The sequence below is a fragment of the Misgurnus anguillicaudatus genome, chromosome 2 (genome assembly GCF_027580225.2).
Source record: "Misgurnus anguillicaudatus chromosome 2, ASM2758022v2, whole genome shotgun sequence".
In the NCBI taxonomy this organism is placed as follows: Eukaryota; Metazoa; Chordata; class Actinopteri; order Cypriniformes; family Cobitidae; genus Misgurnus; species Misgurnus anguillicaudatus.
The window spans coordinates 30823998-30843878 of NC_073338.2; the positions used below are offsets into that span (position 1 = coordinate 30823998).

General features: G+C 35.6%; 1 protein-coding gene across 1 annotated transcript; it reads right to left on the reverse strand.

Annotated features, from left to right (window-relative positions):
• Nucleotides 1-1495: 1495 nt before the first annotated feature.
• On the reverse strand, nucleotides 1496-4636 carry glula (glutamate-ammonia ligase (glutamine synthase) a). The gene is made up of 7 exons (XM_055202559.2): nucleotides 4493-4636; nucleotides 3623-3807; nucleotides 3379-3540; nucleotides 3152-3298; nucleotides 2935-3062; nucleotides 2642-2841; nucleotides 1496-2489 (listed from the first exon to the last, which is right to left on the reverse strand). The coding sequence occupies exons 2-7, from the start codon at nucleotides 3786-3788 to the stop codon at nucleotides 2177-2179; spliced, it is 1116 nt and encodes a 371-aa protein (XP_055058534.1). The 5' UTR covers nucleotides 3789-3807; nucleotides 4493-4636; the 3' UTR covers nucleotides 1496-2176.
• Nucleotides 4637-19881: the final 15245 nt, after the last annotated feature.

The window sequence follows — 19881 nt, forward strand, 5'->3', positions numbered from 1 at the left end:
TAAACAACATAAATTATGGACCTGTTGATTCAGAGAGAATTTATTTAAAACAGCAACATTTTATTAATTGCCTGTTTTGGATGTTTCATTAATTTCGATGTTTTTATTTTTGGGGGATAACTTATTTACAATTGTACGAATGCTAACCTATCACTGCCCAGCAACGTCTTCCGAGGGCCGGATAGAAACAGCATTCTAATTTGTGATTGGTTGGCAGTAGTTTTGGGAACCAATCAGTGACATTTCAACAAAACCTAAAGGCATTTTTTTTAGTCTGGCATGGAAATGTAGGTAAAAGGTTCCACAACAAACTTGTTAACCCAGCCCCCCACCTAACAGGGAGACACATGAAGTAAATATTTTTGTCCCAGAAGGCTCGGATGTTCCTACGATTCATAGAATGAAACGGAGACACCGCTGTGTTCCCGCTTGCGAGCCAAAAACGTGTAGTGAGTGCATATGACAACAGTTATCTGAGCCCGACGGCTTCGTGTATGTGCTTGTCGTTGCATGAGATAAAACAGAGCAGTCTATACATCGATATCGATGATGTTGCAAAAGTTGAGCTGCAAACTCTGCAATATTCCAGCAATGTCGTCATCAATTGAGCGCAACGCGTTTTATGGTGAATAAACCTTTTGACGACCAAAAAGTACCATTCGCCAAAATAATGTATGCAATTATTTGTGGGTAGAGATTGTATTTGACACAAAACGTTTCAAAACTACTTTTGACTTCAATGTAAATGTTTTCTGGGTGCTGCGTTTTGTCGCAGAGAAAATAGTTATCGGATTTGAAAAAGTAGCAAAATCCTTCCGAAAAATTAACCGTATTTATTGTAGTAACTAGGCTATGCTTTATTCGGTGTATTGATTAACATTTGCAAAACCATGGATTTACCATCTTTTGTAGCACAAACGTGGTTATTTGTCGTGATACGAAGTTGAAACATTTAGTATTTCTGTCACGCAACTTATTTTCCTCAAACCATACAAGTTGTTAATACCCCTATAGTTAGTTTATGGGCTTCCTCAAACAAGGATGAGCCTTTTAAAACCCTTACGAAAATTAACCGTAGTAAAAAGGGTTAATGTAGTAAAACCATGGTAACCACAAGATAACCAGTTTTTTTAAGCTAAACCATGGTTTTGCTGATAGTAATTTACACACAAAAAACCATAGTTACTACATTTTTACAACAATAAAACTGGTTAATTTTTGTAAGGGGATGCTTTACAGGTTAAGTATGCACTGACGCACGGGGCCAAACAAGATTTGCAGTTGAAAAGTAATTGTTAGCAAATGAAGGACAGGCTAAACCTGTTCAAGCATAATTGAAACACACAGCACTTTATATTGTTGTGTTGAAATGTGGCTGGTTCAATTAAAGGCAGAGATTACGATGCCCTGGGAGGGAAACTGTTCTTTTTTCTCCCAAACAGGTTTTAATCTTTGGAGGTACACCAGAAGTAGAAAACAAGCACACAAGGTGGAGTTTGTGGTAAAAATAAATGTTTTAAGTCTCTTTAGCAACTTCAGATTTATACCAAAACTGGTGCCATCATATAGTAGTAGACAAATAACAGAGTCACAAGTATAAAAACAGGACAGTTATTTAACCTCAATTGTAAAGTGTACCGCACAACATGAACAGTGTGTACAATCATAATGGATACAAAAGTCTGCCATTTAATACACTGCCAATGTATAAAGTAACATTAAAAACATTACATACTTGAATAATCAAGCCAACATACCCAAGAACATGACTAGCTATTGGTCTAAAGAAATGACATGTCATCTAGCATTGGCAGTCTCTAGGTTCTTAATGTGCACGTTAACACATGCATGTTGACTTTAAACAGAAAAAGGTAGAACCACAAGATTGCTAAGTGTCTTTAAAAACACTAATGTTAAACATCCACTCCCCAAATTATTAAAAGGGAAGCCAAGACCAGCCCTGCAACGTGTCACTGTGTAAGATCAGATTAACTAGCTTAATGTTAAGTTGACCAGTCAACTTTAGCGATATTAAAATGCCAGGTTAAAACCACCCTGATAGAAAACAATACAGTACTAATTTGGCCTCATAGCCATAAAAGAGGGGGATAAGAAAGAAATGGGTAAAAGGAGTAAAACATAAGGGGATGTAAATTCAGTCCAAGAAAAGAGAGATCTAGTATTCCACGGGTTCATCACCCTCTTCATCAAGCAAACATGTGCGAATCAGGGCCTCCGTGACTGCATATGGGTCACAGTTGGCAGATGGGCGGCGGTCCTCAAAGTAGCCCTTTTTCTCTTGTCCCACAGATCGTGGGATGCGGATACTAGCTCCACGGTTGGCCACGCCAGCAGAGAACTCGTGGATGTTGGAGGTTTCATGGCGGCCAGTAAGTCTGCGAGCATTGTCCAAGCCCCCCTTAGGATCATAGGCACGGATATGGTATTCGTGTCTCTTTCCAAGCTTTTCGATAGACTCCTCAATGCATCTGATTTTGGAAAGAAAATCAAATTAACACAATAGCTGGGAAAGGACAGTTTCTACTTTGAAACAATACATCAAATTATAATAAGTCAATAAAGCAATATCCATATAATGCAGAATTTTATTGGCTTTTAATAAAACTGGATGGACACTCACTTCAGCCCTCCCTCTTCCCGCATTTCCTTTGTACTAAAGTTAGTGTGGCAGCCAGCGCCATTCCAGTTGCCAGAAATCGGCTTGGGGTCAAGTGAAGCTACCACGCCAAAGTCTTCACATACTCTGTGCAAGATGAAACGAGCGATCCACAAATGATCTCCCATGCTGATGCCTTCGCAAGGGCCAACCTGGAATTCCCACTGTAAAAATAAACCACAGATTAAGACCTCGTAAATGGGTCAACACATTTAATGACCTACATTTGCTCCGAAATCTACTGGAACGGAGGTTACCTGAGCTGGCATGACTTCAGCATTAGTTCCACAGATCTGTACACCAGCATACAGACAAGCTCTATAATGTGCCTCCACAATGTCTCTGCCATAGGCCTTGTCTGCACCAACACCACAGTAGTAGGGTCCTAGAGATAAGAACGGGCATGTTTATGAACTAGAACCATAAACAAGAGTTTGTTAATGGTGTCAACGTCAACAGAGAAGGCCCTCTTACCTTGGGGACCGGGGAAGCCGTTTGATGGCCAACCAAATGGATGTCCATCTGTGCCCAAAAGAGTGTACTCCTGTTCCATGCCAAACCAAGGGACTTGTTCCCTTACCTTTTCCATGACCTTGTTACATGTCTTACGATGGTTGGTTTCTGGATTCAAAACAGGAAAAAGCTAAGTTTTCTATAAAACCACTTTACAATTAAAAAAAAGTGGTGGTAAACAAACATACCAGCAGGCTTCCGGTTATATTTGAGAACTTCACACAAGACAAGTTTGTTGGGGTCTTTGCGGAAAGGATCCCTGAACATGGCAGATGGGATGAGATACATGTCGCTGTTGGAGCCTTCAGATTGATATGTGCTGGAACCATCAAAGTTCCATTCAGGAAGATCTGAGTCATTTAAAATACAATAAATTAACTCAAATAACAATAAGAAAAAACAAAAGGAGCGTTCATGCTTCGTCTGGCTTACCTTCAATGCATTTAGGTTCAGAATCCAAGGTTCTGCTCTTGCATCGCAGCCCTTCTCCGGTTCCATCTATCCAGATATACATGACTTGAACATTATCTCCCTGAGGCAGATCCATATACTGCTTTTTTACCATTTTACTCAGCTGAGCACTTGAAGACGTGGCCATTTTAATTACTATAAAACACCTAGGACGAAAGAAACCACACAGTTAGCATACGTCAATATTAGATATTTCGCGTAACGTGGACATATAAACTCTAAACACCGTGACTTAGCAGTCGACAAAATTACTCGCGTGAACATTAAACGTTTCAAGTTTAAACGAAAGAAAACGACCACAACCAAATAAACTGATGATAATAATACGATCACAACAAATCCAGTTAATCTTCCTTATTAGCCGACTTGTACAAACATTGATTGGATTAGACCACGTGCTCTAGGATCTACGCTCCTGAATATCACAGTCACTTGTGAACTCACAAATTGATCAGGATGTCTCCTCTGAGTATCGATCAATTATATCTGTTGGTCAAGCGGTATTATCGCTTTTCCACAAACATGTCAGACAAAGGAGCTCCGAACATTTAACTCAATACGTCGAGCATCCCGCGCTACTCAAATGGCAGCCGGTAGCCATGGTTACAACGCGGCAAAATAATCACAATATAGTATTGGTATCACAATATAAAAAACGTGATCAACGGTAACGATATAAACGGCAACAACAAGGCTATTTAGTTTCCAAATAACGTTACAGTGACTATAACAAAAGAATGACACGTTGCACAGACGATCCTTACGGCGTTCACAAAAAGCACAATAGATACAACGGCAGTCTGTTGAATAACAACTATAACAGTTACGTACCTGAACACCAAAAGAACTTAAAATGTATAATGGCAAACTGGCAGTTCCAGTTATTTGACTGATAAATTTGAGTTCGGCTTTCTCTCATCCTCAGTGAAAATGTTGGACGTCCGCTTGATTTATATACCTGGAGCGCAGGATCCAGTCGGATGTGATTGGTCAGGTCAAAGTACGATCTGTTTGCTTTCACGTGATTGACGGGACACGCGGCTAGATCATTGGACGAGGCACCAACAGTTACGCCCACTGGTTCGGCAGAAGAATATTTGCATACCAAAAGTCTTTTGTTGCCGGTCATTTCCACAACACAGCGATAAAGTTGTTTCTCACAGCGAAGTCACAGCATACTAGGTTGTTTAAACATGAGCTTAAAGAACATTTTGTTACAGACTAACTGGAATCTCAACAAACTCAGATAAACAAACCTTGTTGTGTGAACGCGAGCCTTACGTTAAATAACATGTTGAATGCCCCCATGTGGTGTAAAATTGTATGTTGTTAGTATCGCGCTTCTCTTTGAACTTGGATATGTTGGGATGATCTTTAGACATAAAATATGGCCTATTTCAGGCCTGCTTATACATTATACGTTAAATAGGAATATTAAACGATTATCAACATATTGTTTATTGTACTAACTGATCTTGTATGAATTTGAGCAACTTATTGATTATTTCAATATGTACTTTATAGCGCAAAAAATATGTTTTTCTTTCTAATATTGATAAACATGCTTATGCATTTGTGAAAATAGTACACGAGTACAGCATTGCTGTAGCACTGTAGGTAATAATACTTATTTTGTAATCTTCAGCATTTGAGAAAACATTGAGTGTTTAAAAAGAGCATGTATATCTTTTTTTAATGTAAGAGTAATAAACTAGCTTACACCCAGAAACCAAAGAGCTGTCCCATAATCAACGCACGAGACATCACAAAAATCACAAGGTCTTCAGAATTGCACCTTCTGCACTCACGAAACTTTAACTGTATGACGTAATTGTCGTGAAGGCATCAAAATGATGAAATCAGCACATTTGAATAATGGTTAGCCCTTAAGACATGTAAAATAAGTGATCAATCTTCACACCACACAAACAAAACGTTGTTGAAGATTGCATTTGAATTCAAATAGCTGTCCAATTTACTTATCTGTGCAACATATATTTTGATGGTCTCTGCAAATCAGCAGCCATTCTCTTAGTGAATGGCTTTCAATCATATAATGTGATGCAATTAAACTAGATAAGCTCCAAACCATCAGTTCTTCTATTTCTTCCTTAACCTTATGCACTGTAAGTTGCTTTAGATAAATGTGTCAAATGCAAAAATCCCATATTATCAGGTAGGCTAATTGAGATACATCGTTACTTGATCAACTATAAATGTAAAAATCAAAAAGTATACTGTATTGATTAAGTATTTTATTTTAGACTTTAAGTTCTAACAAAATTAATTTAATAAATGTCTTCCATCTAGTGCAAACGTAAAATTGACAGACCAGTTTTTTGTCAAGGGCGTACAAGGATTGTCAAAGTTATATAACTTTAGTCGTTCAAGGGTTTGGTACAATATGTGCCATTCCCCTTACATAACCTTGAGTGATGTCTTTGTGACAGAAAAAATATCAAATTTTCATGTGACTTGCTCCAGTTTATCTTTAAAGATTTTTGTAAAGAGTCGTGAGGTCCAATGCTTCATAAAGATTGTAAAGAGGAAGAATAAACCAGGACACCTTTGGTGGTTTTGTTGTGCAGGGAAAGGCACGAGACCTAGAAGATCAAAGCACACTCTGATAGTTCACTACAGCTTTAGAGAGAGAAGTGACCCTTAAATTCAGATTAGGTAGATTTATGGCTGGGACACAATTTATGGTGAACTTAACTCAAGAGTGCAACTTCACCACCTGTGCTGAAAACAGCTGGTGAAGTCATATAATCTAAATCATTTGTTGCATATTTTGCCTTGGATCGCCCTTTTTAGAATGAGATGGATAAATGTGTGGTCCTGATTAACAGTGTGTTTCAAAACAATTTTTCAACCTCCTACTCCTGCTAACAACTATTGGAAATGCCCTTAAGTTTGCTTTAAATTGTCCCCTTAACTTCAACATTTTACACCTTAATTTTTCAAGATGCCAACATCCAGCTTTGGAGTAAGATTATATTTAAGTATTTATCATGGGAATATGTAAATATATAAACAAAATCGTGAATCGATAAATGCCAATGTTGTTAGAAATTAACCAGTTGATTTAGGTAAATATATGTGTAAAATAACAGTGTATGTTATGTTTACAGTTGAACGTTTGAAGATTTAAACACAACAAAAATTTATGGTGCTATCATCTCTGTTAGTTTATTTGAAATATTATGTTTGGTTTATGTATCCTTTTGTGTGATTTGTCAAGTCAGTAGAGATACTTGTAACATTTATACAGGTGGCTCCCTCTAGTGGATAAAACATTAAAGTGCCTTAAACATTAATTTCAATTTTTTGTTGTTTTCTAATTTTCAAATTTTATTGACAGCAATGGTTTTAAATAAAAATCTAAATAAATAAAAAATTAGCATATAGTGTTGTGACGATGAAAAATTATTTTTTGTCATATCAGAAACTCATCTAAAAAGTAGTTTGTATTTTATCTTTTTAGGGTCTGATGCTCTTTGCAAATAGCATGTTGTCTTTATAATATCAAGTCCTTGGTATCAAACAATATGAAAAACAGTACTCTAGTATAATTCCTGAAGTTTGTATTGCTTATTGATGTTCCATAATAGTAGTGATGACACTTAAAATAACTGTGCAGCAGATACATTCACTATTGCCTCGAAGTCTTAAACAAAGTTAATGGCATAACAATATTAAATCAGTGTTACTTTAATCAGAAGAACATTTTGGATGTTTCTCCTACTTTGATGATTTATTCAAATGAATGCCACTCGGCGCTGCGGGGCATCCATGACTTGTTATCCCTATTTACAGCATGTTTCTGGATCGTAATGTGTCCATAAACCTCACATATCTCCCAGCAGATGTTTGGGAGACGAGTTTGGAGGGTGTAAAAATTTAATGGACACAGATGTGTTGGTGTGAGACATATTGAGCTGTTTGTATCAGGAAAGGAAATTTTATGTAATTTACTTGCGTGTGCTCTGATAGGCAGATGTTTGTTGGTACTTTGTTTTTATCTCTGTTTTTATCCAGAAAAGCTTGACTTTTTTGGTAAATAGAGATCTTTTTTCTACCCTAGAAGTTCATGATTACACATGAGATTAGTTTAGACAGAGTTTAAGCAAGAATTCATTCTTTTCACAGCTTTTACAGTATATTATTGTGAAATTCAGGCTTATGTGTTTATACTGCACCACCGAATGAGTTTTACTTAAAGGGATAGTTCACCCAAAAATGAAAATTCTGTCATTATTTACTCACTCTCATGTTGTTACAAACCTGTATAAATTTCATTGTTCTGAAGAACACCAAGGAAGATATTTTGAGGGATGTTTGTAACCAAACCAATTCACCTCCATAGGAAAAAAGAATACTATTGAAGTAAATGGGGCTCATGAATGGTTTATTTACAAATATTCCTTAAAATATATCCCTCAGTATTCATCAGAACAAAGAAATATACAGGTTTGTATATATCATGAGAGTAAATTATATTTTTTTGGGGGGGGGGGGTTAACTATCCCTTTAACCATTTTGATACAATATGGTATAAGGATAATTGGATAATTATCACATCATGTTTTAGACTTTTGTTCAGTACTTGAGGATCTATAGGACTTGGAGCAAATTCATTGATTTCATTGGTTTTTGTATTTTTCATAAGACTGTATGACAGAATAATTATGGTTAACTCTTTATTGGTCTAATTTTAATCTTATTCTAATTCTCTCATTTTTAAGAATGTGGGACAAATGCTATTGTATTGTTAAAGCACAAGCTACTTTTTTATAACATTACCATCTCATTTATTTTAAGCTGTAGAAGGCACTTATAATTTTAGGTTTAGGAAATGTGTTTTTGTTAACATAAAAATAGAATTATAGTTTCTGTCAGATCGCTTGAGAAAATGCAGTTATTTTAATAATTTCTGCACAAATGTGTTAGCGGACTCTTCTGTATTCAGGCTCCTGCAACTAATTATAGAGAGACCTCAATTTATTATGCATAGAGCGTGAGTTTTTGATTGGTTTTTCCTAATGTGAATGTTTTACTGTTATTATTACTGGACAATTCCCAAGAGTCAGTCAATATCATCATGGGAGCTAATAATAAGCTTTTATTTATATTACTCATTTAATTTAGGATATTATAATGGCTGAATGGTTTTTTAATCCCAAAGGAATTCACTTTATAAAAATTGGTGTGTGTGGTAAACCTGGCATGTGGAAATGTACAGTTCACAAACCACATAGTATTAGAATGGGCTCACATTTTCCCATTGGCTACCCAGCATTGGTCAGAAAAGGGACGAGCCCAACCGTTGGGTTAAATTAACCCCAACATTTTTTATATTTGACCAAACAATTAGTTAAAACAACCCGGTACACTGAAAAAAAGGTTTATTCAATTTATCTAAATTTTTTTAAGGTAAGTGGTTGCAATCAATTTATTTAAGCTACATTTACACAAAAGTTTTTTGTTTTGTTTTGTATTTACATTTTTTTGTTTAAATGTAGCTTAAATAAATTGATTGCTACCACTTACATTAAAAAAATTGAGTAAATTGAATTAATCATTTTTTAGTGTATTTTTGGTAAAAGGATCCCAGTTAAATTATAACCCAACAGCTGGGCTCATCCCTTTTTGACCCAACACTGAGTTCAAATAACCCAGAATTTTAATAGTGCATTTTTTCTTTTTACCCTCACATATTAATTCATTATGCTCTTGTATACGACATAAAACAAAATTACAGTTACGATAGCACAGTACACAAAAGCACAAACACAATAACACTGTAGTGGTTTTTGTTGCTGTTTAGTGTTTTGGGAGAGGGAAGTTCAAAGGGCTTTTCGCTCCAAGGGCATTAAGTTCCACTGTGCCCTAGATTTTACGTCGTCCCCCATAATCAAAGAAAAAGTACACGCTCTGATTGCTCAGTCATTGTTGCCAAGGGACTACAATCATCTAACCAGCCTGCTTCGCAGCACTCCAGCAACCATGTGGACATACTGGAGTACACTTTACAGATGGAGCCGGGTAAGCGGCCCAATAAAAATCATCAGTGAAAATGCCACATGTGATTTTGAGCGTGAGATGGATGACAAGGCCAGAAAGTGTGTGTTGCTCTGGCAGTAATCACTGTTGTCGAGCCACTAATTGGTCTTGTCTGTTTGTGAGGCCGCACACTGTGATGTGAGGGTTCTGGCAGATGGGTTGTGGACGCTGTCTTTAAGCCAGGGATACCAGATAGGCCTCTGTCGGGCCATGATCAACAATAAACGACACTCCAGGTAGACTCTGTCTGTCATAGTCAGTTTGTGTAATTTGTCTGAATGTCCCAAACACATGATAAAATAAAATGTTTTCATTACCTAACTTACCTTGTGTTCTCTAAACCCATATCACATTTAAATCTTGCATATGAAAAGGAAACATTTTGAGGTTGATGCTGTTCGTTTTCCAAAAAAATTATGCTAAAAAGTGACGGAGGCTGTTTGTTTTGAACTTTTGTACCATAGAGCAATTGGAATATGCAGTAGCATTTAGAAACGGTCAATATTTCATAAAAGCTGAAGACTGGTCTATAAAAAAATCTCTGTCATGGAATAATATACAAAGCATAAGTATTTAGCTACCAACACTGAAACATTGTTTTTAAGAGATCTGAAGCCATGTAAAATAAAATCATAAAAAGTTTGGAATTTCTGCCATATTTTTTAAAACTAAGCAGTTTTGCAGTATAAGATCATTGATGCAAGACGTAAGATAAGTGTCAATGCCTGAATGCATCAGCAGATGGCAGTGTTTACTACTAAGAGAATCTCAGATCCTCAGTGAAATCCCTGACAATGAGATGGTTTGTGCAGCTGTGTCACTTTATCCATATCTTTGTTCTTTTGGTTTTATTTTACTAGCACATGTAGAACATCAGGACTGTAACAGTGTAGATATCTCCAACTGTGTGACTAAACACTTCTGTGTGTGCTGGTAAGATTTGTATCTTTATTCGGAAAATGATAAAACAGTCTGCAATGACTGAGTCAGAATACAACGATAACAGCATTGTAGATGTCTATTTGTTATTTTTTACACGTGTTGATTTTAATTTTTTTAACTTAAGCATGCTTTTTTGATAGGAAAACATTTTTGTTTTGACTTTCTTTCGGTTGCTTAGCAGCTTTACCTACTTTAAAACATATATTAAATAAATTATATATGTTGTAATATATATAATATATATAAAAGTTCTTTAGGTGAAGCTGCCGAGGAAATGAAAGAAAGGAAAAAAAATTAATGTAAAAAATCAACACGTACTGTATGTGTGTGTCTATATATATATATATATATATATATATATATATACATTTAATATACATATTTTCATTTATGCAATTGGCAGACGATTTTATACAAAGCAACTTACAATGCATACAATTATTTTTAAGCAGTATGTGACATTTTGCGCTACTAATGCAATGCACTACTACTGAGCTATACAGGAGAACTGTACAGGAGCAATACAGGATGAGAGATATACAGTACTGTGCAAAAGTCTTAGGCCACCATTAGATTTGTTGTTTCTGCAATTGTATAGTGATCATATATAATTATTTCTCAGTCTCTTTATTAGAATACAACCAGAAAATACAGGAAATGTGTATATAGTATTAAAAACTGTATAAGAGTATATACTGAAGTGTTAAGTTTATAGGGTAAACTCCTCTTCCACTTGAGCAATAGCAGGCAGCTGCAGGATCTCTTAAATCTAAATAAAAATAAATCCTAATTTCTAATTTTAATCAAATAACTTCAGGATATCAGTCTCCTCAAAAAAGCTCAAGATGTGTTTCATACCAAGAGAGGTCACACTAAATACTGAGTGATGCCTGAAGAAGACATTTAGTTCGGAAAAAAATTTGTTTTTAATTTTGTGTACATATTTCCGGTATTTTCTGTTTGTATAAAAAAGAGTGAAAAATTAATATGGATAAACATTAAAACTTTGCTAAAACAACAAAGCTGGTGATGGTGGCCTAAGACTTTTATACTGTATATAAACACTTTAAAATAAGGTTTTATTTGTAAAAAAAAGGATTTACTAATACAATTTTTAAATCAAAAGTTGTACCTGTTATCATAGTTAATGCACTATGAATTAATATGAATAACTGTACTGGTGTTAACAAACAGTAAGAAAGATTAAGTAATGATGGAAAAACTATATTGATTATTGTTACTTCATGTTAGCTAATGCATTTACTAAAGCTAATGTTAATCTTATAATAATTTAACATTTTGTGACTAACTGTAAACTTGCGCTTATAAGCTTTACAGCAGTGAAATTTATTTAGGCAAAAACTTTAGAGTTCTTCGTATTAAAAAAAAAATCATAATTGACTGCTTATTATTCCCATGATGAGACGAAAGCCTTATTGCCAAACATGTTTGGAATATGAAACGGTTTTTGACACATGGGCAGATGTTTTGCTTTTTCTTTTCTCCTATTCCCTATAATCCTCTGCGAAAAGGTTACTCTGCTCCCCAGTCTTATGTTAATTAATGAAGAGAAAACTCCTCACCTGAGAGTTTGAAAAAGTACACAACAGGAATACTGATGAAATACTGAAGTTATGCAATATACAATATACTGTTAGGACTTATACTCAAATGAAACTAAACAAAACATTTATTTAGGATCACAATACTCATGATCATGCCTGCATGGGTGTAAGTATATTATACAGTATCATTCCAAAGCATTGCATTTCTAAAATAAGGTTAAAAAGGACAAGATTTATTCATACACAGTTAAACTCCCAGTGTGTGGACCACCTACATTGATAATAGTTCTGGATTTGGATTATGCATCTTCACAATTCACTGCACATTACTATATGTATTAAAAAAAACATTGGTCAGACCTTTGACAAGTAGGGTTTCACAAAATTTCCTATATTTCTCCATCACATTTCCTTCTCTCAAATTTCTAATTCTGTCTGCCAGGAAAGCGAATACGTGAGGATACAGCGTACATGTTGCTGTTTATACAAGCAGACGCAGTTATAGACAATCTGCACTGAGACGACATCTGGTACCGCTGTCACTCAAACCCTCTCTCTCTTCTTGTTCCACCAGGTGACACACTCTTTTTCTCCCTAATGTCATGTTTTGCATCATGCAAGATAAATATTTATAGAGCCTTGACAGTGAATTGAATAAGCCACTCTCTCCCGAGAAGTGAGAAGAAACGTGTCAAAACAGGTCTTAAAAAAATCGGTCTCGTCATCTGTATTTTCTGAACTGTCGCCATCGCTACCAGGTGTTTGGAGTCGCATGATAGCGCTTATTATTTAAGGTGCCTCTTTGTGCCATCAGTCATAACATTTCCGATCATCCTGTAAACATCTTAGAATTGGTTTTGATGGTTCGCAACGAAATGTGCATATTTAATTTTCCTCATCACACTTGTGGAAAGACTTTATGCTTTGTGCTACAAGGAAGTATGTGACAGTGCTAGCATATTGACAGACACAGCGATTTAACAGAGTGCATACAGTTCTTACTTAAACCCGAGTACGTGTGGACCCAGGCAAGGCAATATGCTTTGTCCAGCATGAAAAGCTCCCTGTGGGGAAATTGGTCTTCTTTAACACAGGAGATTGGCTCTGAGATTTCTCGCTGATAGCTGGACAGGGACTGCGGTAAAACCACACACATAGAGTTTTTTCTGCCGCTAGCAGACCCGGAGGACACAGGCCAGGTTGTAAATATAAAGATATGATTGGGGGAACAAGAGAAAGGGAGTAGTAGCTACTTCTTCATACATGATTTGCAGCTGTATGCAGAGGATAGATACTGTTTTTTGAAATTGAAGAGAAGGGCGCGTGAAGGTTTCGCTGTTGAATTCCTGTCAAGTTAAAAGTGATTTGTGTGATGTCGAAATACCTTTTCTAGCTTAAAGGAACAGTATGTAAGAAATGTATATCAAGGAATCATAAAATGGCCCCGATATGTCACTAAACATTAAGAAATCATTTTCATTTGCAGCCCTCAACTGATGTTTATGTTGTCATGTTGTGTATTGGCCACCAGTTGTGTGATTGCAGTACCAGTTTTGGCCACAATCCTACATACTGTTCCTTTAATAGCTACAAGTAGGTTGACCCCTATGAAAATTGTAAACATATGATTCTGTGGCATTCTGTTTTTTTTTTTAATAAATTGTTTGAGTAGACCAACCAGCCTGGCCCTACAACCAATGGCAATAGCTTGGAGTGGGACATATTGCTGGTCTCCAAAAAAAAGAAAAAAAAAAGAAAAATGATGGGGAGTGCTTAAATTGTTCAAAAACAGCCATTATTGTCGCAATGCCATTTGGTGCTTATTGAAATGACACACTTTACCTTCGACTTTGCAGAAAAGCGATTGAAAAGAAAGATTTTATGATTTTCTACTCCCTGATTGGCATACACGAGTCAATCTGCCTTTGTATATCAAGCCCTCGAATTCACTTCCTGTATGAGCTGTATTATCTGAGCCAGAGCCCCATTTCATATGGAAATTTCTGGAGATGCATTGAAAGAGCGCCTGAAACATTAGCCATCTCATTATGTCTCAGAGCATATTATCTTGATGGGCTGAAGAAAAATGGTGGTGTATTGTAGCGATGTTAGCGTCACGGAGTGCGCGATGGTGACACAGCAGCAGTGAAACTGAAGTTTTATTTAATCCATTGTCGTCTCTCCTGGCCTGATAACTTCACAGCCCATCCCAGGGCTTGTCTGTCAGCGTTGACACAGTAATATCTCCCAAGCCCTCTGTTTCCTAGTCACTTTCATTTATTTTAAAATACCATTTCACACACTGCTGCCTTTAACTAGGCATTATACAGTGTGTGGGGAGAAAGGCCTAGATTGAATTGTGACAGAGACAGCGACTCTCGCCGTGAAAAATAACGAAAATATTGTAAATGGCAGCAGAGTCTATAAAATGGCAAGGCTGGAGATGATGATTTTCCTTCAGTTTTTTTGTCTTTCATTTCAATCGTGTGTGTGTGTGTATAGGCCTATATATCTGTGTGTTTGCATGTCTGGCTGCATGTGTGTTTACTCCATGAGACTATCTATAGATTTACTCTGGCTATCAAAACAATATTCCCCACACTTCTCTTCAAATTCAGAAAGTCTTTCTTTTATTTCTCCCAAATCTTCAGACTTGCAGGCAGCATAGCATGCTGTTATCAATGCCGGTTTAAGCCATTTTGATGCCCTAGGCGAACCTCATATTATCACCCCCCCCATACAAGATCATACAATTTTATATGCAATATTACACACAAAAAAGACAACTCACAAATTATGTAAAAACCAGGTAGTCCTTTAACACTCAAATAAATGCATCACATTCAACAAAGCAGTTAAATAAAAAATTTACCTATGTTTTTCATTATCTATAAGTTTAATAAGGGAAAAAGAATTGTGTGTGCTTTTTACCGAACCAATTCTTAAATTGACCTTTGAACCCTTTGGTCTGATGTTGGTGTTGAGTGCTGAAATTACAAACTTTACATATAATTAATGATCAGGCAGTAACTGATCCAAGGACATATTTAATTGACAGTACTAATTGACAGCCTATAAGGTTGTGCCACCAATTGGACAGGGGTGGGCAAATATTTTTGACTCAAGGGCCACATTGAAAAGCCGCATACTATGTAAATGACAAATTTTTCATTTTATTTTTTTCTTCGAATCAACTCTGAATTATTACTGGACATTCATCTTTACCCTGCTTTTAGGAACACAAAAAACGCATCATATTTACAGTTCTAAAGTAAACATCACAATAAAAGTAATATTGAATTTTTAATTTAGCATTGTAAGACAACTTTTATTTCATATACATTGTGAAGACATATTTACAGTTATCATCATAAGAAAAATTAACCATGGCTTTATTTTTGTAGTAACCATGATTTTAGAAGATAAATTATAATTTGTAATACCATAGTTTTACTACAAATAAAATACCATTGTTATTATGGTGAGAACATTTTTATTTGTAGTAAGTAACCACAAATTTACTGTGTTTACTATACTCTTTAATCATGCTTCATTTACTTAAGCACAAATCATCACAAGTTCATTGCTTGATGATAATTATTTCATATCAAATATAATCGAAAAAATGTGTTAAAAACAGAGGAAAGCAGGCTGTGGTCTTAAAAAAATGCAATACCTTTGGGCAAATCACACATACCACCTTCTGTCTAATGCTGGTGAATTTTTTGCTGTTCATTTTGTGTTAAACACGCAACATAGGGTTGTTTCTCGGACAGGGATTAGCTTAAGCCAGGACTAGGCCTCAGTTTAATTAGGAAATAAAACAAATTTTAACAAACATGCCCTTAGTAAAGACATTACTTGTGTGCATTTTGATGCAAAACAAAGGGCAATTATGATTTAAAGATATTTCAATGCAAGCTGTTTTCAATTTGCACAGTTCTTACATTTATTTTAGTCTAGGACTAGTCTAATCCCTGTCCAGGAATTATTATTTTATTTTTTAAATTTTGTTGCAGTACAAATTTTTCACTCATTCAAATCAGTGAAGCGACATTCAAAAAGTATATGTGCTCTTTGGCGCCCCCTTTACAGCTGGTGGCGCCCTAGGCGACCGCCTTGTTCACCTATGCCTAGAAAGGCCCTGGCTGTTACAGGGTGTTCTTATGTTTGCAGAAAACTAGCTCAATTTTGAAGCATGATTAATACCTAAAACTTATTGATGTACATTCCACAAGTAGCTTGAAACAGTTAGATTACTTTGTAACCATACACAAGAGTCACACTTTCTGTATGCCATTAATCTGTCTATCTCTGTATCAGAGATAACTCACGGGCACGCAGAAATGATATGCTAACATATTCGTCATTTCCTAGTGTCTCTGCATAATTTAGGATGCCTCCCTGCAGGATTAATCTGATTGGACAGTTATGTAAAGAGACTGAGGCCTGAGCTGTCAGTCTCAAGCCAATGGCTACAACAACAATTGTTTTTGACATCTGGGCATATGGCATGTATATTCCCCCCTCCTCCTCAAACTACTAGCAATAGATAATCAACGTGAGATTCTTGTAGTCTTGAGTCTTGATAATATTTTTAACACACATTTGTGTTGTTTGTTATACAATATAGTCTAAAAATGCAAAGTCGGCAACACCAAAGCTCCCAAAATATAATTTTTTAAATTATTAAATAATATTTTACATTTTAATAATAAAATGTTTTGATATTTTTGGAGCTTTGGTGTTGCCGACTTTGCATTTACACATTATAACGGGGTTTTTTGTTGAGCACCCAATTTAGATTGATGTGCGTGCTTTTGCCTGCTTTTTTGTTATACAATATACACAGCAAAAACTCCAGTGTTAAATGGACTCTCGCAGAGTTGATTTCAACACTTTTTCAGAGTTTATATAGCTCCACACCTATCAGAGTTAAATGAACACTTTCAAGAGAGTTATTTTTTAAACTAGGTCAGAGTTTCTTTGACTCAAATAAGTGTTAGTTAATTTTTTAACACTAGGTCAGAGTTAAAATTTTAACACTAGGCCAGAGCTTCTTTGACTCAATAAAGTGTAAAACGGGTCATATTATGAGATTTCTAACATGTAAAATAACTCTTTGGTGTTCCCAGAGTGCAAATGTGAAGTTTTAGCTCAAAATACCCCACATGTAATTTACCTGTTAAAACCACTTTGTAGGTGCAGGCAAAAGTGTGCCATCTTTAGCTGTGACAATTAAAATGCAAATGAGCTAATGAAATGGAAACACTGATCACAATGATGGTGAACAGCCAACAACCTTTACAAGTTAGATGTAAAATGCAATTTTAGGTTTCAAACAGAGAAGGTGATAGAGAAGATAAAGTTACAGAGGAGCATTAAAAAAAATAGTGTAAACAATTTAGTTTTACTTACAATTCAATCTGCAGGACACATGGAAATGGAAGACTGAAATGTGTGGGCGGAGTGTAATTACATCTCCAAGGAGTTAGTTTAACACCGCCATGATTAACTCTGTAGATTAACTCCAACTCTGAACAACAATTTACTCTAAATATGTTACATTTACTCTTTGGGTGTTGAATTCAACTCAGAAATGATTAACACTGAAATTTTAACTCTCAAATTTTTGCTGTGTAGAAAGAAAATCTATAGTTTTTAAGGGTTTTGTTGATTAATTCTGTATTACATTTTATGTTACACAGTAGTTCACTAAATAGTTTACTGTTCTTCTACCATTGAATACTTAGTGAACAGATCCTATGATGATTTTGTACTGCTTATTGCTTTAGTTTTACATTTGTGGCCATTATAAATTGTCCTTACATGAACAACAGTTACAGAAAGATTTTTATTTTATAGTCAGGTTAAGCGGCAACAACATAAACAAACAGCATTTTTTTGGACCAAATGTAACTTCCGGTAGTCTTCTGCAAAGAATCAATAACAACAGAGTACCTCTAGAGTAGATTACTAGAGTAGATTAGAATTTCTGATAAATAACAAGTAAATTACCTTATTTCAAATCATAGCTAAAGTGTATCAACTACTACACTGAGTTAACGTTGCTGTGTAAGATTGGTGTATAAAATGTTAGATCTTTGAATTCTTGCCTGGCTGCCAAACCAACTTGCTGTCTCCCTCATTTTTAAGAAACTGGGCTGCGTTCCTCGAAACCTTCTTAGCTCTACGTCGTTCTTAAGTTGTACCTTAAGCTGTACCTTATCGTTAATACGTGTTTCCCGAAACGTTCTTAGTTACGTATCACTTCTGTAAGTCATTCGTTCGGAAGGTTGGTCTGGAGCACTCTTAACTTTACCTTATCCCACTTGACTCCGCTAGGGGCTGTTATAAAAGCTTGTGTAGATTGCAGTCTATAACTAAATATTTGTAAAAAAAAGTTGAAGTACACTCCGTGTTAAATTAGGCTTTTTTTAAGAATAAAACATTCACATAATTAGACATTATTACACTGATGGTTGTTACATTTTTTTATATTTTTTTTCCCAAAGGAACATCAGCTGTGAATTATTATTACAGGCTAAAGAAAGTATTAAAAAAAGATTTTGGGTGGAGGAGTTGGTGAAACTATGGAAGGCAGCTATACAGCCAATCTTACTATTTCATTTGTGCATTTCATATCCGTTAAATCTTTAGTTTACCGGCTATTTTAGCTGCAAATAAAACAAATCAAGTTAAAAATCGCATTCCACGGGAGCAAATTCATCACGAAATCATAATTGTTGATTTTCCTAAATATTATTATTGATGTTAATTCGACTTTGCATCGAGGTTTTAATGTTTTATAACTTTAAGGCAACTACATGCCATATTCTTTATAAACATTCAAAAGAAACTGCTCCACTTGATTACTGCTTGTATAGTCTCCTAAGGTCAACAAAATGTCCACATTAAAACTAATCAAAGCTAAAATCTAATGCAATGTCTTATCCGCATTGTAACCACGCTGCTTGCGCATCCAGTGTCCAAGCATAATAAACGTGTGAACTAATGAACGGCAGTTTGTTTTTATATATATTTTAATTTTAATGCACATCCATGCAGGTGACTTTCACGACCCACCTTATTCCCCTGTACAATGCACTTATTACAACCCCAAAACAGAAAAAGTTGGGATACTGCAGAAATTGTGAGTAAAAAAGTAATGGAATAATTTACAAATCTCATAAACTTATATTTTGTTCACAGTAGAGTATGGATGGTGTATCAAATGTTGAAGGTGGGTTATTTTGAGATGTCATGCCAAATGTTTGCTTATTTTGGATTTCGTGAGAGCTGCACATTCCAAGGAGGGTTGGGACGGGTAGCAATAGGAGGCCAGAAAATTTTAATGTACATATAAGGAACAGTTGAAAGACCAATTTGCAACTTATTAGGTCAATTGGCAACATGATTGGGTATAAAAAGAGCCTCTCAGAGTGGCAGTGTCTCTCAGAGGTCAAGATGGGCAGAGAATCACCAATTCGCCCCATGCTGCGGCGAAAAAGAGTTTTCTGAGTTTCTTAGAGAAAAATTGCAAAGAGATTAAAGTTATCATCATCTACAGTGCATAATATCATCCAAAGATTCAGAGAATCTGGAACAATCTCTGTGCGTAAGGGTCAAGAAGCGAAAACCATACCGGAT